General features: G+C 43.4%; 1 protein-coding gene across 1 annotated transcript in view; it reads right to left on the bottom strand.

The window, feature by feature from the left end:
• LARS1 (leucyl-tRNA synthetase 1) overlaps nucleotides 1-22,422 on the bottom strand; it is a 122,493-nt gene that overhangs the window by 73,691 nt on the left and 26,380 nt on the right. Inside the window, exons 7-13 of the mRNA XM_073575261.1 lie at nucleotides 16,063-16,175; nucleotides 12,826-12,889; nucleotides 12,621-12,688; nucleotides 8,251-8,476; nucleotides 7,358-7,445; nucleotides 7,184-7,260; nucleotides 6,125-6,178 (exon numbers count right to left, since the gene is read on the bottom strand). Coding sequence (XP_073431362.1) covers nucleotides 6,125-6,178; nucleotides 7,184-7,260; nucleotides 7,358-7,445; nucleotides 8,251-8,476; nucleotides 12,621-12,688; nucleotides 12,826-12,889; nucleotides 16,063-16,175 — 690 coding nt within the window. The remainder of the gene's footprint in view (nucleotides 1-6,124; nucleotides 6,179-7,183; nucleotides 7,261-7,357; nucleotides 7,446-8,250; nucleotides 8,477-12,620; nucleotides 12,689-12,825; nucleotides 12,890-16,062; nucleotides 16,176-22,422) is intronic.

Below are 22,422 nucleotides of genomic sequence, written 5' to 3'. Positions count from 1 at the left end.
GTTAGGGAAAAATAATAAAATAAAAAAAATGTATTTATTTCCATTTTTCCATTAGGGTTAGGGCTAGGGTTAGGGCTAGGGGTGTGTTGGGGTAGGGTTAGGTTAGGGTTAGGGCTAGGGTTAGGGTTAGGGCTAGGGTTAGGGTTAGGGCTAGGGCTAGGGCTAGGGTTAGGGCTAGGGTTAGGGCTAGGGCTAGGGTTAGGGCTAGGGTTAGGGCTAGGGTTAGGGGCGTGTTGGGGTTCGGGTTGGAGTTAGAATTGGGGGTTTCCACTGTTTGGGCACATCAGGGGCTCTCCAAATGCAACATGGCGTCTGATCTCAATTCCAGCCAATTCTGAGTTGAAAAAGTCAAATGGTGCTCCTTCCCTTCCAAGCTCTGCTATGCGCCCAAACAGTGTTTTACCCCCTCATGTAGGGTATCAGCCTACTCAGGACAAATTGCAAAACAATTTTTGGGGTCCAATTTCTCCTGTTACCCTTAGGAAAATAAAAAATTGGGGGCAAAAATATCATTTTTGTGGAAAAAAAATGATTTTTTTATTTGCACGTCCGAGTGTTATAAACTTCTGTGAAGCACTTGGGGGTTCAAAGTGCTCACCACACATCTAGATAAGTTCCGTGGGGGGTCTAGTGTCCAAAATGGGGTCACTTGTGGGGAGTTTCAATAGTTTAGGTACATCAGGGGCTCTCCAAACGCACATGACACCCGCAGACCATTCCATCAAAGTCTGCATTCCAAAACGTCACTGCTTCCCTTCCGAGCCCCGACGTGTGTCCATACAGTAGTTTTCTCCCACATATGGGGTGTCAGCGTACTCAGGACAAATTGGACAACAACTTTTGGGGTCCAATTTCTCCTGGTACCCTTGGGAAAATAAAAAAAATGGTGACTAAAAGATCATGTTTGTGGAAAAAATACGAATTTTTTATTTTCACGCCCGGGCGTTGTAAACTTCTGTGAAGCACTGGGGGGGTCAAAGTGCTCACCACACATCTAGATAAGTTCCTTGGGGGGTCTAGTTTACAAAATGGTGTCATTTGTGGGGGGTTTCCACTGTTTAGGTACATTAGGGGCTCTCCAAAGGCAACATGACACCCGCAGACCATTCCATCAAAGTCTGCATTCCAAAACGTCACTACTTCCCTTCCGAGCCCTGACGTGTGCCCATACAGTAGTTTTCTCCCACATATGGGGTAGCAGCGTACTCAGGACAAATTGGAAAACAACTTTTGGGGTCCAATTTCTCCTGGTACCCTTGGGAAAATAAAAAAATGGTGACTAAAAGATCATGTTTGTGGAAAAAATACGAATTTTTTATTTTCACGCCCGGGCGTTGTAAACTTCTGTGAAGCACTGGGGGGGTCAAAGTGCTCACCACACATCTAGATAAGTTCCTTGGGGGGTCTAGTTTACAAAATGGTGTCATTTGTGGGGGGTTTCCACTGTTTAGGTACATTAGGGGCTCTCCAAAGGCAATATCACACCCGCAGACCATTCCATCAAAGTCTGCATTCCAAAACGTCACTACTTCCCTTCCGAGCCCCGACGTGTGCCCATACAGTAGTTTTCTCCCACATATGGGGTATCAGCATACTCAGGACAAATTGGACAACAACTTTTGGGGTCCAATTTCTCCTGGTACCCTTGGGAAAATAAAAAAATGGTGACTAAAAGATCATGTTTGTGGAAAAAATACGAATTTTTTATTTTCACGCCCGGGCGTTGTAAACTTCTGTGAAGCACTGGGGGGGTCAAAGTGCTCACCACACATCTAGATAAGTTCCTTAGGGGGTCTAGTTTCCAAAATGGTGTCATTTGTGGGGGGTTCCACTGTTTTGGTACATCAGGAGTTTTCCAAACGCGACATGGTGTCCGATCTCAATTCCAGCCAAAAACGTCAAATGGCGCTGCTTCCCTTCCGAGCTCTGCCATGCCCCCAAATAGTGGTTTACCCCCACATGTGGGGTATCAGCGTACTCAGGACAAATTGCACAATAACTTTTAGGGTCCTGTTACCCTTGGAAAAATAAGAATTGAGGGTGAAAAGATCATTTTTGTGGAAAAAATATGATTTTTTAATTGTATGGCTTTATGTTATAAACTTCTGTGAAGCCCATGGGGGTTCAAAGTTCTCACCACACATCTAGATAAGTTCCTTAGGGTGTCTAGTTTCCAAAATGGTGTCATTTGTGGGGGGTTTCCACTGTTTTGGTACATCAGGGGTTTTCCAAACGCGACATGGTGTCCGATCTCAATTCCAGCCAAAAACGTCAAATGGCGCTGCTTCCCTTCCGAGCTCTGCCATGCGCCCAAATAGTGGTTTACCCCCACATGTGGGGTATCAGCGTACTCAGGACAAATTGCACAATAACTTTTAGGGTCCTGTTACCCTTGGAAAAATAAGAATTGAGGGTGAAAAGATCATTTTTGTTTAAAAAATATGATTTTTTAATTGTATGGCTTTATGTTATAAACTTCTGTGAAGCCCATGGGGGTTCAAAGTTCTCACCACACATCTAGATAAGTTCCTTAGGGGGTCTAGTTTCCAAAATGGTGTCATTTGTGGGGGGTTTCCACTGTTTTGGTACATCAGGGGTTTTCCAAACGCGACATGGTGTCCGATCTCAATTCCAGCCAAAAACGTCAAATGGCGCTGCTTCCCTTCCGAGCTCTGCCATGCGCCCAAATAGTGGTTTACCCCCACATGTGGGGTATCAGCGTACTCAGGACAAATTGCACAATAACTTTTAGGGTCCTGTTACCCTTGGGAAAATAAAAATTGGGGTGAAAAGATCATTTTTGTGGAAAAAATATGATTTTTTAATTGTACCGCTGTACGTTATAAACTTCTGTAAAGCCCTTGTGGGTTCAAAGTTCTCACCACATATCCAGATAAGTTCCTTGGGGGGTCTAGTTTCCAAAATGGGGTCACTTGTAGGGGGTTTCCACTGTTTAGGTACATCAGGGACTCTCCAAACGTGACATGGCGTCCAATCTGAATTCCAGCCAATTTTGCATTGAAAAAGTCAAACGGCGCTCCTTCCATTCTGAGCTCTGCCATGCGCCGAAACAGTCGTTCCCCCCCACATATCAGGTATCTGCGTACTCAGGACAAATTGCACAATAACTTTTGCAGTTCAATTTCTCCTGTTACCCTTGGTAAAATAAAAAAAATTGAACCTGAAGTATTTTTTTTATGAAAAAAAGTTAGATGTTCATTTTTTTTTAAATATTCAAAAAAATTCCTGTGACGCACCTAAAGGGTTAATAAACTTCTTGAATGTGGTTTTGAGCACCTTAAGGGGTGCAGTTTTTAGAATGGTGTCACTTTTGTGTATTTTCTATCATATAGACCCCTCAAAGTGGCTTCAAATGTGATGTGGTCCTAAAAATAAAATGGTGTTGTAAAAATGAGAAATCGCTGGTCAACTTTTAACCCTTATAACTTCCTAACAAAAAAAAATTTTGGTTCCAAAATTGTGCTGATGTAAAGTAAACATGTGGGAAATGTTAGTTATCAAGTTTTTTGTGTGCCTTATCTCTGTGATTTAAGGGCATAAAAATTCAAAGTTGGAAAATTGCGAAATTTTCAAAATTTTCGCCAAATTTCCGTTTTTCTCACAAATAAACGCAAGTTATTTGAATGAAATTTTACCACTAACATGAAGTACAATATGTCACGAGAAAACAATGTCAGAATCACCGGGATCCATGGAAGCGTTCGAGAGTTATGACCTCATAAAGGTACAGTGGTCAGAATTGTAAAAATTGGCCCGGTCATGAACGTGCAAACCACCCTTGGGGGTGAAGGGGTTAATAGGGGACCGAGGAGGGAGCCATGCCGGGAGTCTCGCTGGAGACACGCTCTTCTTCATCTGTAATCCGTTGAAAAAAATCAAGGAAAAAACGGAGTAAAAAATCTTAGGTGTGCCTCCTTGCGACGCAAAAACTGGAGAAGGCTGACGCCATCCAGGGGTGTATACTGCAGAAGAGGAGCCAAAGTTAATCTTTTTCAGATTATGCATAGTGTCGCCTCCTAGTGGACAGCAGCATACACCCACGGTTCTGTGTCCCCCGATGAGGCGACAGAGTAAATTTGTTTTATTTACTTTTTACATCGTTTCTTGTGCAGTAAAAGTGATTAGATGACTTTATTATTCGGGTCTGTACGATTACAGCGATACCAGATTTACACAAAAAACATGTTTTTGCATTGCCATATTTTGAGATGTATAATTTTGCTATATTTCTGCTGACAGAATCACGTGAGGGCTTGTTTTTTGTGGGATGAGTTGACATTTTTATTGGTACTATTTTCAGGCACATAATATTTTTCGCTCACTATTCCGATTTTTGGGAAGCAGAATGAATAAAAACCAGCAATTCAGGAATTGTTTTTTGTTGCTTTCTTTTAATTATGTTCCGCTTGTGGCACAATTGATAAGGCAGCTTTATTCTTCGGCTCAGTACAATTTCAGCGATATCACATTTATATAATTTTTCTATGTTCTGACGGTTTTACACAATAAAAACTATTGCATAGAAAACAGGATATTTGGGTTGCTTACCGTAAAATCTGTTTCTCGGAGCCTTCATTGGGGGACACAGCACCCTTCCATGTTCTGCAACTACTGTTCTTATGTTGATTGTTGGTTACAGTTGAGTTGTCTGTTCTGTTTTAACTCTATTTTGCTACTTCTCCTACTGCTTTTTCACTAACTGAGGAAATTAGTGCCGGTCGGTGGGGTGTATACTGCGGAGGAGCAGCTAACTTTTTTTGTGCATAGTGTCAGCCTCCTAGTGGCAGCAGCATACACCCATAGTTTCTGTGTACCCCAATGAAGGCTCCGAGAAACAGATTTTACGGTAAGCAACCCAAAATCCTGTTTTTCATCATGCCACTGAACAAAATGTGGATTTAAACGCCATTAAGACATATGTAAATAAAACTGGTATAACTGAAACAATCATCTTTTCCTGCAAAAAAAAACAAGCTGCCATATTACTCCGTCAGCATACAAAATAAAAAAGTTATAGCTCTCTGAATAAAGCGATGCAAAAACATTTTTTTTCTATGCAATAGTTTTTATTGTGTAAAAGCGTCAGAACATAGAAAAATCATATAAATGTGATATCGCTGAAATTGTACTGAGCCGAAGAATAAAGCTATAACTTTTTTATTTTTACGCTGACGGAGTAATATGGCAGCTTGTTTTTTTTGCAGGAAAAGATGAGCATAGTGTCAGCCTCCTAGTGGCAGCAGCATACACCCATGGTTTCTGTGTCCCCCAATGAAGCGATAGAGAAAAGCATTTTTTTTGTTACACAATTTTTTTTTTTACGGTGTTCGCTGAAGGGGATAACTAGTGTGATACTTTTTAGAGCCTGTCGTTTCAGACGTGGCAATACCATGTGTGTACTTTTTTATTTTTGCTTTTACATAAATATAATTATTTTTCTATTTTGTGGGTTTTTTTAATTAGTTTTAAAAAGTTTTTTTTTTTTATTATTATTATTATTTTACAGTACTTAGCCCTTGTATGGGACTTCTACTTTTATTTCTCTGATTGCTGGTCTCATGCATTGCAATACAAATGTATTGCAATGCATCAGGCCTGTCAGCTTTACACTGTCAGGACGCCTGATAGACCCTACTGCTGGATCATTTGACCTCTGGCTCCATTACATCCCTGATGTTCTCCCGTCATAATGCCGTGGTGGGGCCTTAGGAGAAAGAGACGGGGCCCTCTCCCTCTCACAAACTTCAAAATGCCATGATTGCTATAGATTGCAGAATCTAGAAGATAACACAGGGTTAACATAATTGGGTCCAGATGAGCTTGCCGGTCAAAGGTATCGCTCTGCAACGGAATCCCAGCTCTTGCAGGACTCTGGGGTACTGAGCGCTGCAAGACCGCCGACTGTAGAGAAATGTTGGTGCAGCACAAAGCCCAGAAAGCTTCAAAGGTTATGACAGTCGCCAGTCATGAACGGGTTGAAAAGATCTGACATGACAACATCCAGCCATGTTTTTTTGCACCCAGAAAATAGGAACGTCTTTATTAGTATTTACAGTACAATATATTGTGCAGCAACATTTACACCAATAAAGCATGTACTTACAGGCTCAAAGGGCAAAACCATGTCATCTCTAATGCCATATTTCAGTCTCAGTGCCTGCAGAGGGGAAAAAAAGAAATCACAGAGAATTACAAAGGGAAAACTACATCATAAGATTATTTCGCCATTTATGCATGCGCAGCGGCTAGTTAGGTACAGGGTAATAATAACTGAGGTGGTTGTGATGTGTACATTTCTCAACAATGAGCACATTAAAGGGAATCTGTCTGCAGGTTTTTGCTCTGTAATCTGACAACAGCATGTAGTGGGGGCAGAGACCCCCGACTCCAGGGATATCTCAGTTTACTGGGTGCAGCAGTTGTGAGGCAGTTTTCTCCACTGCAGATCTAGCAGAGCTCAGAATGCTGACCTGTGTATAACCTCGCCTACATCACAGCTTTCTGTGAACAATGCATAGTGACAGCTACTAATCAGTGGTGGGGACGGGGTGATTGGAGTAGTAGGCACAAGACCAGTTGTCCTGCAGTGATAATCTCCTGCTAGTAAAACACTAAGGCTATGTGCACACGCTGCGGATTGGTCTGCGGATTTTTCCGCGCGGATTTTGCAAAATCCGCAGGTAAATCCGCAGGTCAGAAGACCTGCGGTTCGTCTGCGGATTAGCCTGCGGTTTTGCCCTGCGGTTTTTCACCTCTACAATGGAGGAGATGGCAAACCGCAGCGGAATCATCAGAAAAGAATGACATGTCAATTCTTTCTGCGGATTGGAAACCGCAGCAAAAACCAAGCGGAAAATTCCGCATCGTGAGCACTGCGGTTTCCATTTTCCATAGGTTATAATGGTACTGTACAACGCAGCAGATTCTGCTGCGGATCCGCAGGGCCGGATCCGCAGCAGAATCCGCAGGGCCGGATCCGCAGCAGAATCCGCAGCGTGTGCACATACTCTAATAGTATTGAAACAGCAAAACACAACCCAGTAAGTAACACATCACTGTCATCAGGATCTCTTCCACTACATCATGCTGCTGTCAGATTACATGGTAAAAAGCTGGTGACAGAAACCAGAAAATGGGTTACTCAATCATAATATGTGCGAACCTGTTTTTTCTTTAAATCTCGTAAAGCTGCAATGTCATCCGGAGCATCAGAGGGGACACTGGTAACCACCCCTGTGCCTATGACGTAAAACAGGAATTAAGTTATAAAAAACCCTGCGTTTTGATAAATTTAAAGAAAAACAACGTGCATCAGGAGGCAAATATTCACCCTTACCTTTTTCTTCCTTAATGGTAAGCATAGGGAGTGCATATATCACTTTATAGGAAGTCAGTGGTGCAGACAAGGCTGCTCCAAGAAGGTCCTAAAATGACACGGATCAAAATTTATTACATGAGAAAGGATTTCCACAATTTGTACAATTTTATAAACAAAAAACACTAAGCTACAAGTTTATGAACACTTTGGGAGTTTGTTTTCTTCAGTGATTCCATCAGCGAGTTTATCCTGGCGGCAGTTTGGAGACCTCATTTCTCCTCTTCTGAAATTTTTATTTATATATACGGTACATATACACTGGCCACTTTTAACCTGGTGACAGGTCTTTTTTAATGTTATTTTCATACATGGATAGTGTCATAGTGCTTGTAAAAAGAAGCACTTTTGCAATTTACGGCTTATTAATATTTTCAGCCATTTTTGAGATATTAACACTTTTCTTTTGTTTACAGCTTGTTGCATTGGAGACTGACCACCTCTGCAGTCCTGTATAAAGCATTCTGCTGAATCTGGCGGCCATTATTATTTAACAGCACGCTTTGACAATCCTGGCTAGCTTCAAAACAGAGCTTACAAGTCACACACACACAAGAAAAAAAAAGCTTGCAAGTGCCAAACATGTTCCGCTGTCTAGCAGAAGTGGTCGGTCTCCCAGGCAACGAGCTGTAAACAAGACAAAATTGTTAAGCATCTCAAGAATGGATGCAAATTGTGAAATTTCCAAGCACTGACAATACACCAATAAAGATGGCAGCCATGGGGGACTTGGCACCGACTGCTTTGACAACCCTGTTAGCGATTGAAAGTGGCATTTAAATGTCACCTAATAAAACCATTGGATACCAATGGCGGTTTTCCTTTTTGATGGCCTCAGGATCTCCAATGCTAACCTCTCCCATGAGCTCTTTGACCACTGGTACGACACCATTGTCCTTCGTGAAGCCTTGGTAGGACATGTTCCTGGCTGCTCTTTGGGTGCAGACAAATACATCCCCGTTCGCCGTCTCAAACGCGATGTACGGCATGTCAGGGCGCAGCCAACAGTTGGTCTGTCCAAACATGGTTTCTGGGCGCAGAGTGGCCGCTACTAGGAAAACATTCCTTCCTTTCAGCCCACTAGAAATTAATATGAACAGTAAGAAAACGTCATTAGCAAACTTATATGTTTATATTGTAGAGAAAGGCACAAACCTGTGGATTATTTCCAGAACAAATAAATGAATAATTGGAAAGCGGGCCGACTTTGGACAACCCCATTGCATATGCCCTAATTCATTAGGTAACTGAATCTGATCCTTAAAGAGAACTGAAAGGGGCTGACAAGTTAACACTAATTCACAGGATGGGCGATAACTTGATGATCAATGGATGCCCCATTGCAGGGACTCGCACCAAATCGGCAGTTGGGGGAACTTTAATCCCCATTACAAGATAGCTCGTCGGGTTGGAAACCCGACCGCCACTTCATTGTTGATAGGGATGCCGTAAAAAGCCAAGTGCAAGGTTCGGCAGCCCCACAGGGAATGAAGTAACAGTTGAGCATGGGCACTGCCGCTCCATTTCAACAGGGATCAAAGGTCCACACTCTGCCGATCGGTGCAGGCCCCATTGTTGGACTCCCAACGATCAACAAGTCATCACACAAGAATAGATAAGTGATAACTTGTAATCAAACAAACACAGATCTATTGACCAAAAAAGAGTGTAAAAAAACAAGCAACTTTCACTAAAGCCAACTAGAAATTAACTAGTGTCCATACAGTACATGCCTAATATAACCAACAGAAGCCGTGCAACTCTTCTAGTCTTTAAGAATCTAATTGGTTATGTGTATGGTGCCATGAAAAAATATTCTCTTTACTGGGTTTAGATGCGGAAAAATAGAGAGAGCGAGCCTCTATGCAGACAACGCAACATCTTATATCAGTCCAATAATGTCAATTATAAGACACTTTGGAAGGTTCATCAATTAATTGGAATAAATCTGACCTGATGCCAGTAGATCCTCTGCCCCACTCTCCAATAGTGGAACAATCTCCGTTACAAATTGTAGACAAATTCAAATACTTGGGAATAAGTGTCAGTACTAGTGATGAGCGAGTATACTCGTTGCTTGGGTTTTCCCGAGCACGCTCGGGTGCTCTCCGAGTATTTTGGCGTGCTCGGAGATTTAGTTTTCGTCGTCTCAGCTGCATGATTTGCAACTTGTAGACAGTCTGAATACATGTGGGAATTCCCTAACAAACAGGCAATCCACACATGTATTCAGGCTGTCTAGCAGGTGCAAATCATGTGGCTGAGGTGACGAAAACTAAATCTCCGAGCACGCCAAAATACTCGGAGAGCACCCGAGCATGCTCGGGAAAACCCGAGCAACAAGTATGCTCATGCTCACTCATCACTAGTCAGTACCAAGCCTAAAAGTATGGAACATTAAACGTAGAAGCTTTGTCACATAAATGTAGAACTAAGGTGAACGCATGGTCCAAACTCCCGTTTTCAGTTATGGGTAGAGGAAATCTTATCAAGATGATCCTTATGCCACAAGTGCTACATAACGCTCCTTGTTGGCTTCCTCACCCCATATTTTGTAAAGTACAAACCATGTTTAGAGAATTAACAAGGCGTAAACAGCATGCTTGAATAAAACCACAAACTCTCCTATGTAATAAGGATGAGGACGAACTGATCCATGGCTATATATTATTGCATCCAAATTACAACACCTCCGTGGATGGGGAAGTAGAGATGATGTGGGCAAGTTGGGTGCTCTGCTTTTACAGAATGTGAAATGAGCCTCACCTTTGCGTGATTTCTTCTGGGCTGGGTGGAATCCTCTTACCACCACATTGGCCATAGGCGTTAGTTTGTAAAGTGTGGGAAGGGAGTAAGAAACGTATGCGTATTAAGGGATTCACTCTGGGCGAAGTGTGAAAGCTAAAGGGCTTTTCTAATTGGGAACAAAAAGGATCTGGACGATAGAACAGCTATTTCCAAAAGCTTTAAACAGCTCCATGAGGAATTTAATTTATCACCTCACACTTTTTACCAAACCCTACAAAACTAACATGCTCTCAGCGCAGTCAGGTCTGATAGACCTTAGGCCTCTTTCACACTTCAGTTTTTTGCATCAGTTCAAATCCGCCAAAAAGGCAGACAAGCGGATCCGTTCTCAACTGATGTGAACGGATGCCACAGGATCCGTTTTCAGACGGATCCTGTAAATGAGGAAATTTAAAGGGAGAAAGGGAGAGAGGGAGAGAGGGAGAGAGAGAGAGAGAGATATGTTTTTGTGTCCGGCACCCAGAAAGAATTGCGGGTTAATTGAGTGTCTGGAGGATCCGCCAGAGAAAAAAACGTTGCAAGCTCCGTTTTCAAATCTTTGAGGATGGTGACGGACAGCAACTTTTGGCGGATCAACGGACGGCAATCCGTCACAATCCGCCAGTAATGGAAGTCAATGGGGAAAAAAAAACGGATCCTCAAAAGAAAATTGAGGATCCGTTTTTTTCAAAACCTGGCGGATTGTGACTGATTGTAAAAAACTGAAGTGTGAAAGAGGCCTTAGCATGCAACATCATCCCCTAATAGATAGGGTATCGCCATGATGCAAAATGCTTTATGTCAAGGAGAGAACGCCGGAGAGATCACACAGCTCTCACCACTGCCACCAATCACACAGATTCTACCAATCTGTTCCGGATTTTATATATATATATATATATATATATATATATATATATATATATATATAACATTTTATTCCTCCGTTCCTCTTGCTCTGTAAACTGCACCCCTATAACGGGTGTCCAGTCAGCCTGTAGAAACAATTGGTGGTGGCAGCTAGTAGTTCCTGTTCTTATTGTAGAGTTGGTAGTGATCATATCAGGGTACATATATCATGTATATATGGACCGATATTAAGTTGGAGGGGTTAAAATGGCCTTATGGTGAAGTGAATGAATGCATTATGTTCGTCCCTTCGCTACATCGCCGAAAATATATCTCCCATAAATATCAGATCAATGCAAACTCCAATATTCATCACGGACCACTGGCCCCAGAGAGTCCGAGATAATTCTTATGAACAGAGCAAGTCTCTGTAGTTCTCCACCTGAGTATAGGAATCCTAGGCCTGTTTGCTGGTACTCATCAGATCACCGTGGCAATTACCTGTTCAAGCCAGGAAGTCCTACTTCAATGGAGGTTGAAGGGTCAACTCTTTTTCACTTCCCTTGTTATAATTATTCCCATAAGTTCAATGTGAGGGTGATAAGTCCCCTCTCCGTTGATGTCTTTATGGATTTTACCACTTTTCTCTACGGCACTCTAAGTGTGGGAATAATGAGGCACATTTGATGCAGATGATGTGGGAATGTAGACAGATATCCCCATTTAGGAAAGAAGTCATCTCCTTGATAGAAAGGTTGTATGCAGTGAAATCATTAAAAGACCCCCTGTATATGTATATTGGGATTACTTGAAGACGCGATGGATCCTGACTAGCCCCCTTCTTGTCGTTCACCAATTAGACACACAACCTCCATCTATTGGAGAGCTAAAGTGATAAATAATATAATCTAGTTAGAAAGAAGTCTATCTTAAAAGCAACTCAATTTGTACATTTGAAGTCACATGGAGTCCTTGGCTTGATACTCCAGGGCTACCTACAAATCTGCTAATTAGAGATAGAATATTTACAATGTTACTCCCTAATTGTCAGCCCCCTTCTCTTCTCCTCCCCCCCCAAATTGTTATGTTTTTCTAGGTTTTATAATATGGAAATATTGTCACAAGAGATAATTGAACAATTGTATTTGGAGTTTAAAATGATTATATATATATATATATATATATATTTTTTTTTTTTTCTCCCCTCTGTATCTGTGTACTTGGAGGGTTGCATTTGCTTCTTCGTACTGCAAGTTCAGAGCTCAGTGGTCATTCCATACTCTCACTCGTTCCCTTCCCTGAATGTACTACCCGGAATACCTTTGTCTCTTGCCACCTCTAGCAGATAGACTGTCAGGTCTAGGAGAAAGCGTAGTTTCCTTACATACTATGGCAGTAGTTCTGCTGCCCCTTACGATACTTAAGAGTTAGCTAGAGAGAATCAGGGGCCAAAGGAAGGAAAGTATAATGCATGATAAGATAGGGTTGTTGTAACCATGGAGACACATAGGTTTGCACAGCAGCTGTAAACCCAACGTATTTAGTCCCTTTAACTAGGACTACTGGCCTATATTGCCTCTCTCCATACCTCAGTTTAGCCGCATAAGGTTCCAGGACCTTCATTTTGATAAGTGTGTATTCTTGGGGTCCCACACCCTAAACCAAAACACAACACTGAAGTGTAAAATCCGTATACTACAAACAATGCCGATATAAAGGTGAACAAGCCGGATATTGTTTGGTGACTTTAAGAAATATTACATAGGTGCATAAAAATATTAATAAATGCTAACCTCTCCAGTCTGTCTGTCATGGTCCATGCATGGCTGCCCATCTCGTGGAGAATAAATGGTGTACCTGAGAGACATAAATTAAGATTATTAACAGAAGCCCGGTGTGTATATGTAGAAACGTATTAAAGGGGTTGTCTACCTCCGGAGACATTTATCTTGCTTGTGTAATCATTTCTGCAGTTTGGTGGCAGTAAGCTATTTGTACAGGCTGCCTGCTATGGCTGGCCACAGAATGAGTTAACTGAAAACCGATCAGTGAGTCCGCTAGGACAATCTTAATAGAGAGTTTGTGACTATTTCGGAGCTCCTCTCAGCTGATTTAGGACTATTATAGACCACAGCAAAGTTGCTGTACAGGGAAATGAAAAGGCTAGAAAAGACAAACTGCAATATTTGTAATGTGAATAAAATAGCAAAAATGATTTTTAGCTCTAAACATATGCATTTAAGTAAAAAAAAAAATACTTTAAGGAATAAATGTACTGCTTGCAAAAATAGTTCAATAAAGTTATTCATTATTGCATTTCTTATAAAAAAGCAGGCCTCTCATCTGTGCGACAGTTAAACAACTTGCCCTGTTTTAAAGAGAATCTGTCAGCAAGTTTATTTCTATGTAATCTGAGAGCAGCATGTTGTAGGGGCTGAGAGTCCGATTCCAGGAATACTTACGTGTTGCAGTTTCAATAAGATCAGCGTTTCACTACAGGACTAGGTGTCTTGTGCCTCCTAGTCAACTGCTCTATGTAATCCCGCCTCACCCCTGATTACTGCACACAGAAAGCTGACAGTCAGTGGTGACTGCAGCATGCAGACCAGCAAGTGACATATCACAGGAATCAGGGTCTCCGGCCCTACATTATGCTGCACTTAGAGTACATAGCAAAAACCTAAAGTGGTTGTCGCAACATGGACATTTATGGCAAATCCAAGCAGAATATCCAAGGTTCTGTTCACTGCAGGATACTCCAGTGTGCTTAGTGAACAGACATGCGTACCACCGTGCCATTGCTTATGTTGTTAGGTTGAACAATAAGAAATGTTCACTAGTTGCCTGCTCCCGGCCCCATGGCTATTGATCAGTGCGCACTGAAGAAATCACACCAGAGACAAAGTCGGATATAACCTCTCTTTGATCAATCTATGGCACAACTCCAAGCCTGCTTTGTTAATCCAAACAAAAGTTTATACATCCCCTGGAAGGGGGCTCGGTTAGCTCTAAAATGGGAGTGATCGGATGCATTCCATTGGTTAGTGGGTTGGGCAGTGAGCTAGTCCGTGGGCGGATCCATGAGGTCATCAGGCTGGGTTGGTCCATGTTCTGTCCAGCCATATAATTGCTGTCTAGAAGGTCTAGTCATTTTTTATATCTTCGATTATTACAGACATTGTATTTCTGAGTGTATTAATCCTTCATATATTTCATACTGTAAGGTAACAGCACCACCTGCTGGCCGTTTAATGCATAGATTCTAGTTTAATTTGCAATGTATTGTGGGATTGTTCCTGTTACACCATTTTCTTGTTTATGACACTGTGAGGGGAACAGTAGCCTTTATTCCTCCAAGTATCTTAGGAGAAACTACACCATTCGTGTTCTTCATGCTTCTTAAACAGCCTGCTCAAAGCATAGTTGGTAAGCACTATCTAGGTGTTATAATCCTGTGTTTATAACGTTTGTTGTATTAAATAGGTAATCATCAGCTATGTATTACCTCATGGTACCTATGTATTACCTCATGGAACCCATGTATTACCTCATGGAACCCATGTATTACCTCATGGTACCTATGTATTACCTCATGGTACTGTGTATTGCAGACTATCTGTATTTTATGCTCTGTGCAGTTATATATTCTGAAATGCTCCTGTTATTGCATCCTATAGTTTCACCCTTTCCTGGCACATCTGCAATTAATAAAAGAAGGTTACAATTTTACAGCCTCTTTTCTTAAAGAAGACCCCAGGGGGTTTAGCTACATGTCTCATTTCACACCCTGCTAACGTGTATGAGGACAGTATAGTCCATGAGGTCACCAGAGAGGGCGTCATTGTGGGCGAAGCCATGAGGTCATCAGAGTGGGCATCAGCTTGGATACCAGAACATTGTGCACATGGTGTGTGGTGAAACAGAAATGGCAGCCATCTTTAGTGTCACACTTTGATCTGAAAAAGCTCATGTAAGGTGAAATAAAACACTTTATGGGTAGTTCCTCTCAATCTCTTATGTCTTGAGGTTAATTAAGTATTTGATCTTAAGGCTCTCCTCAACAATGTCCCTTGAACGCTGCAGCAGCCACTGATGGTTTGCAACCTTCACAGTTCCATCAGGTGTATATGGATCATCTCATCATCATCAACAAAGGTCAATTTTACTGATTTCTTTATGCAGCTGTCATTTAATATTAACAGTAGCTCACAGAAGATTGTAAAAGCTGTATGATATAACACACAGAATCACACACATATACAAATGAGATCGTAACTGAGCAGGATCAGACCATAACTAGTCATGCTGCTGCCTGTCAGTTGCTGTCAACTCCTCCTCCTCTCTGGCTCTCACTGTGCTGCTGCCTGTTAGCTCCATCTCTCCTCTATGACACAGCTCTTAAAAGACTACAGAAGGGAGGGGTTTCAGTTTAGGGCGGCCATCCCAATTGACACTGCAGTAAGGGCATAAGTTGCATTATATATTCCTGGTAGAATGCTCAGGCTAGAGTACTTCCCACTGAAAGAGAGGGGATGACCAGTAACTGTGCAGCAGTTTAGGGAAACGTTGCAGGAAAATAACCCAGGCATGTGCTCCAAAATCAGTAAAGACATAAGAAGCACCAGGGATAAAAAAAAGTTATGGCTCTCGAAAGAAGGGGAACGAAAAACAAAAAAAACAAAAAAACAAAAAACAAATACAAAATCGAAAAAAGCTCTGGTCATTAAGGGGTTAAATGTTTGACCAACTACAGCAGGGTAATTTTCAAGCTGATAATTTCGTATGGTCACTGAAGGATGGTATAAATATCCAAATGGCCCCTGGCAGAAGAAAAAAAAAGGTTCAAGGATCCCCATCCCTGATTGAGATGAAACAGATTTTCAGTCTCAGAGATTTTGCTAACAAATCTGTACAGAACTGGAGCTCTTAATTTCTTACATATACATAGACCTAATATGGCTTACAAGGGCGCACTACACAATGTGTTGTGTGTACTACACAATTACAGGAGTTCAGATAATAAGTATTACCGTTTGCCAAATTTGATCTTGTTCCTCTCTCTCAAAGTCAGGAATTGCCATTTTACAAATGAATCGTAATACGGGTTGACATCAGTGGTAATGAAGGAACGACGCCAGTCCACCTAGAAATGAAGTAAGAATATGCAGAAAGTCAACTGGCAAATTTCTAAACAGGTGCAGGACACCATTAATGGTTAACACAATACGTGACATTGTGCAGCAGAGAAAGGATGAGCGGGCATTCGGGAACATCTGTTGGGACAGAGAACATATGTCCCATAAAATGACACTTTCGGGGGTAAACGCATGGAATCATATAAACAAATGTCTTCTGTAAGTAATAACGACAGCAGAGTAGACAGATGCAAGCACTGAAGCATTCTCCAGAGCCTGACCGGTGGACAATCAGGTTAGCTCACATAATGCTGGCTGCATTCATTATATATATATTTTATTTTTTTTTCTAAATACCGAAAAATTTATCAAAATATGGCTGTGTAGTTTTCTAAACAAAAACAACATGGCCCCTTCCTCACCTGACCTAAACATTATTAAGAACTTGTGGGTCCTTCATAAATGGGAGATTTAGGGTTAAGGAAGACAGTAAACCTTTGATCAGTGTCTGGGAGGTTTTGGTTTGTGCTGCCCAAAAAGTGGTAAGTGAACAGATAAAGAAACTGACAAACTCCATGGATGGAAGCCGTTTACATGCTATTAAAAAGAAGGGTGGCGAGATTAGTCACTGATACATTTAAAAAAAAAAAAGTGTGTGTGTGTGCGCATGAGAGCTGTTTAAAACCTTAAAATCTTTAGAAAACTGTAATTAAAAATGTACATAATGGACATTATTTCATTTGTAAAAACAGGATTTTTGGGTTGCTTACCGTAAAATCTGTTTCTCGGAGCCTTCATTGGGGGGACACAGAGACCATGGGTGTATGCTGCTGCCACTAGGAGGCTGACACTATGCACAAAAAAAGGTTAGCTCCTCCTCCGCAGTGTACACCCCACCGACAGGCAGGGAATTCCTCAGTTAGTGAGAAAGCAGTAGGAGAAGTAACAGAATAGATTGAAAACAGAACAAACAACTCAACTGTAACCAATCAACCAAAGTAAGAACAGGAGTTGTAGAACATGGGAGGGTGCTGTGTCCACCAATGAAGGCTCCGAGAAACAGATTTTACGGTAAGCAACCCAAAAATCCTGTTTTCTCGTTCGCCTTATTGGGGGACACAGAGACCATGGGACGTCCCAAAGCAGTCCCTGGGGTGGGAAACAAACTTCCATCAGGCCAGTGGACTCACCACCGCTGCCTGCAGGATCCTTCTACCTAGGCTGGCGTCCGCCGAAGCGTAGGCGTGGACCTTGTAGAATTTCACAAACGTGTGAACCGAAGACCAGGTTGCAGCATTGCAAAGCTGCAGCGCGGAGGCTCTGTGGCGTACCGCCCAGGAGGCACCCACTGCCCGGGTAGTGCGCGCTCTGATCCCCGGAGGGGCCACTCGATGCTTAACCCGGTAGGCTTCCAAAATTGCCGATCTAATCCAGCGAGCAATAGTAGCTTTGGAAGCCGGGTGACCTTTCCGCGCCCCATCTGGAATGACGAAAAGAGAGTCTGTCTTTCGCAAGGAAGTCGTCCTAGACAGATAGACTCTCATTGCCCTGACCAGATCCAGCTTGTTCAGGGACCGCTCCCGAGGGTGAGTTGGACTCGGACAGAAGGACGGCAGAACAATATCCTCATTGAGGTGAAAGGAGGACACTACCTTTGGAAGAAAAGAGGGCGGAGGCCGCAGAACTACCTTGTCCTGGTGAAGTACCAAGAAAGGAGAGAACGGGAAACATCCCTGAGAGGTTCAAAAGGAGAACCTTGCAGAACCTCAAGAACCAGATTAAGATCCCTTGGATCCACGGGCGCTCGATACGGAGGAGCCGTGTGAGCCATGCCCTGAAGAAAGGTTTTGACCTGAGGGCGGGAGGCCAACGTCTTCTGAAACAAAATGGACAGCGCCGAAACTTGACCCTTCAAGGAACTGAGAGCAAGCCCCGCATCCAGCCCTGCCTGAAGAAACGCCAGAACGGAAGGGAGCGAAAAGCACATGGGCGCGATGTTATTGGCCTCACACCAAGTGAAATAGGCCTTCCAAGTACGGTAGTAAATTTTGGAAGATGATGGCTTCCTGGCTCGGATCATGGTATGAATTACTCGACCGGAGAATCCTGCTCGTTTCAAAACCTCGGTCTCAACAGCCACGCCGTTAAATTGAGCGGCCGAGAATTGGGGTGGCAAATCGGGCCTTGAGACAGCAGATCTGCCCTGTCTGGAAGCTTCCAGGGGGCGTCCGCGAGAAGATTGACAATGTCCGCGAACCAAGACCTTCTGGGCCAATTCGGGGCGATTAGAATGACTGGAATTCCTTCTGCTTTGATCTTCTTCAACAGCTTGGGAAGAAGAGGCAGGGGAGGAAACAGGTAGGGGAGCTCGAACTGCGACCAAGGAATGGCCTGGGCGTCGGCGCCCACTGCGAGAGGATCTCGAGCCCTGGATACAAACTGTGGGACTTTCCTGTTGAGGCGAGAAGCTAGCAGATCTACGTCCGGGGCTCCCCAACGACGGCAGAGCTGAAGAAATACCTCCGGATGTAGGGACCACTCTCCTGCCGCGAGACCCTCGCGGCTGAGAAAATCGGCTGCCCAGTTGTCTACGCCGGGAATGTGTACCGCGGAGATTGTCGGTACCGGAATCTCTGCCTACTGAAGGATCTTTGACACTTCTGTCAGGGCTGAGACACTCCGTGTGAGGCTCTGAGCCATGTTTCTGTTCTGTTTGACTTTGCCCTTACTTTTGCCCTTATCAAAGATGGAGTAAGTAGCTTCACAAGGGGCCATCTTGTTCCTGTTTGACTTTGCCCATACTTTTGCCCTTATCAAAGATGGAGTAAGTAGCTTCACAAGGGGCCATCTTGTTCCTGTTTGACTCTTCCTGTTTCCTGCCTGCTGTGTACAAAAGGGACTCAGCACATTATACCTGTGCTTGTGTATCTGGATCTTCACCTGCTGCCAAGCTTGGAGAACTCGCATTGTGCCTGCTTCTTCTATACCTCGGGATTCCCCGTTTGTTACTTACCTGCCGTCCTGCCTGACCGCCTCTCCTGTCCGGATCTGCTCTGCTTCATTCATCTCTGCGGCCTGCTCTCCGCTTGAAGCCTGGTCCAGGCTCAGGACTTTAGGACTGTGTGCTCCCGGACCTCAGACTCTCGCCAGTTAGTTCGTACAGACTCTACCTGTTGCCAGAACTTATATCTGCTTACCGTGTAATACTGAAGCCTGCTTCCTGCAATACCCCTGAACTATCTTTGCATAGTACTGTGACCTGTTGCTACAATACAATACTGAACCTTTGAACATATACTGTGTCTGTCTTCTCTGACCCATGCTACCGAGTTCCATAGAACCTATAGTACCAATTTGACAGGATACACAAGCCAAATAATATGGAGCTCGCTGGGTCAGATTCTGTGGAAGTACGCCTTAAAAAGATATGCACATTTATCTCAGGACTTCAAGGGGAGCTTCAGGCTACCAAAACAAAATTGTCGGCACTAGAGACTCAAGCTAACCATAATGCTACCATAGCCGATACGTCCATTCAGGCGTTAGCTACTCGTCTCTCAAAACTAGAGACTACAGTTTCAGCCCCAGCCGCAACCCCACCTTCGATTCCAGCTTTCCCTAAACTCCCGCCATTCAGGTTCGGTGGCTAAAGAGAAAAGTTCCGAGGGTTCCTAAATCAGTGTCAGCTGTATTTTGCTGCGCATGCGGCTCAGTTTCCAACAGGACGAGACAAGGTGTTAGCTATGATAATGCTGTTAACCAACAAGGCTCTTGCTTGGGCAAATCCCCTGATTGAAACTAATGATGTCTGTTTGAATTCTTTAAATGACTTTATTTCCGCAATGTGTCAGATGTTCGATGACCCCAACCGAAGTGCCACAGCAGAAACCGCATTGCTGGCCCTCCATCAGGGAAAGCGTCCTGTCGTAGAATACGCGATGGAATTTCGGAGGTGGGTGTTGGATACCACATGGTGCGACTCAGCAAAATACGCAGTGTTTAGGAGGGGGTTATCTGCCGCAATTAAAGACGAATTGGCTAGAGGCGAGTCACCCACTGCCCTGGGAGACTTCATAAACCATTGCATTCGTATTGATATTCGTCTTGCAGAACGCCGGCAAGAGAGATGGGCAGATGCTAACCGCAGTAATTTTTTAACCTTGCCGTCTCCCTCCAGGCAAGCTCAGAACAAGTCTTTCCTCCCGGTTGAGTCAGAACCTATGCAGGTCGATGCAGTCCGGAGAAGTCCTCCTGACCCACGCAAGGAGCACCGTTTTAGAGAAAATTTATGCTTCTATTGTGGAAAATCAGGTCACTATATTTCAAATTGTCCCGGTAAGAATCGCAAGACCACGGCTGCGGTAATAGAATGTGACTTTTCGGATGTATCTTCAGTAGTTTCCCACTCAAACCCTCCTAGGAAGGAAATAGTCGACTGGAATCACGACTTCTCCGACTGTACTTCAGAAATATTCTCACCGGTGAATGCAGCCATCTCATCAGTAAGTTCCACTACTTCGACCTTGGACGGCTCAAGGAAGGACTCGCACTGTTATATCCCCATCAAGATATGGACCCAGTCCCAGTGGATTACTAGTTTCGCTATGGTTGACTCAGGGGCCAGCGGCAATTTTATGGACAATACATTCGCTAAAAAACACAGTATATGTTCACAAAGGAGGATTTCTCCGGTATTGATGGAAACTGTGGATGGTTCCCCACTGGTATCCGGGCCCGTAGACCTTGAAACAACGTCACTGAAAGTCCGTATGGGGGCGGATCACTCAGAAAGACTGTCCTTCTTGTTAATCTCTTCCCCTCATTTTCCCATAATCCTAGGATTACCATGGCTACGACTGCAAAACCCTACTATCAATTGGGAGACGAAAGAAATACAGTTTCCAAGAAGACAGATATCATCTAAAGAACCAGCTTTAGTTGGGTCAGCATGCTCAGTTGACCTAAATCTACCAATAGAGTATCAGGATTTCATCGATGTATGTGACAAAAAAAATGCAGACAAATTACCTCCACATCGGCCGTACGATTGCCCCGTGGAACTGCTACCTGGTGCCGCGATTCCGTTCGGTAACATTTACCCTTTGGCTGGGCCTGAACTAAAAGCCCTCAAGGAGTATATCGATGAGAACCTAGCCAAGGGATTTATACGACCATCTTCCTCTGCAGCGGGTGCCCCAATCTTCTTCGTAAAAAAAAAGGATGTTTCACTCCGCCCATGTATTGATTACCGAGAACTCAACAAAATTACGATCAGGAACTCCTATCCACTTCCATTAATTCCTGAACTACTTGAAAGGGTGCGACACTCTAAAATCTTCACGAAATTAGATCTCCGTGGAGCATACAGTCTAGTACGGATCCGCCCCGGTGACGAGTGGAAAACAGCCTTCCGGTCACGCTATGGGCATTTTGAGTACCTCGTCATGTCTTTTGGTCTCCGTAATGCGCCGGCTACATTTCAACACTTGGTGAATGACATTTTCAGAGACATACTCGATATTTTTGTTGTTGTTTATTTGGATGACATATTGATCTTTTCCAGCAACATCGAGGAGCATCAGCAGCACGTGAGAGTAGTCTTGGATCGTCTACGGCAGAATCACTTGTATATCAAGTTGGAGAAATGCGAATTTCACAAGACGGAAATCCAATTATTGGGGTATGTTATCTCTCCTCAGGGTCTCAGCATGGATGCCAGTAAAACTCAAGCCATTCAGGAGTGGCCAATTCCCAAGTCTGTGAAAGAAGTACAACGATTTATTGGATTCGCCAATTTTTACAGACGATTCATTAAAAATTTTTCGGAGATCGTCATACCCATCACCCAATTGACGCGGAAGAAGATACCATTTGTCTGGTCACCGCAAGCGCAGACAGCATTTTCCAAGTTAAAAGCTAAATTCACATCAGCACCGATCCTCGTACACCCGGATCCGGATCGAGCTTTTATAATGGAAGTAGACGCTTCCGACTGTGCGATAGGGGCCATACTCTCGCAAAGAACAGGTGAGAAAGATCTTTTACACCCTTGTGCCTTTCTTTCCCAGAAATTGTCGCCCGCAGAGAGAAATTACGATGTCGGGAATAAAGAGCTATTGGCCATTATAACCGCATTCAAGGAATGGAGGCATCTACTACAGGGAGCATCTCACCAGATTGTTGTATTTACGGATCATCGGAACCTCGAATTCATGAGATCGGCAAGGTGTCTAAAACCTAGACAGGCCCGATGGA

Source organism: Dendrobates tinctorius, unplaced genomic scaffold, assembly GCF_039654945.1.
Source record: "Dendrobates tinctorius isolate UK_male_01 unplaced genomic scaffold, ASM3965494v1 ptg000043l, whole genome shotgun sequence".
Classification (NCBI taxonomy): domain Eukaryota; kingdom Metazoa; phylum Chordata; class Amphibia; order Anura; family Dendrobatidae; genus Dendrobates; species Dendrobates tinctorius.
The sequence above is the reverse complement of the archived record's forward strand: the minus strand, read 5'-3'. Positions and strand labels throughout refer to the sequence as shown.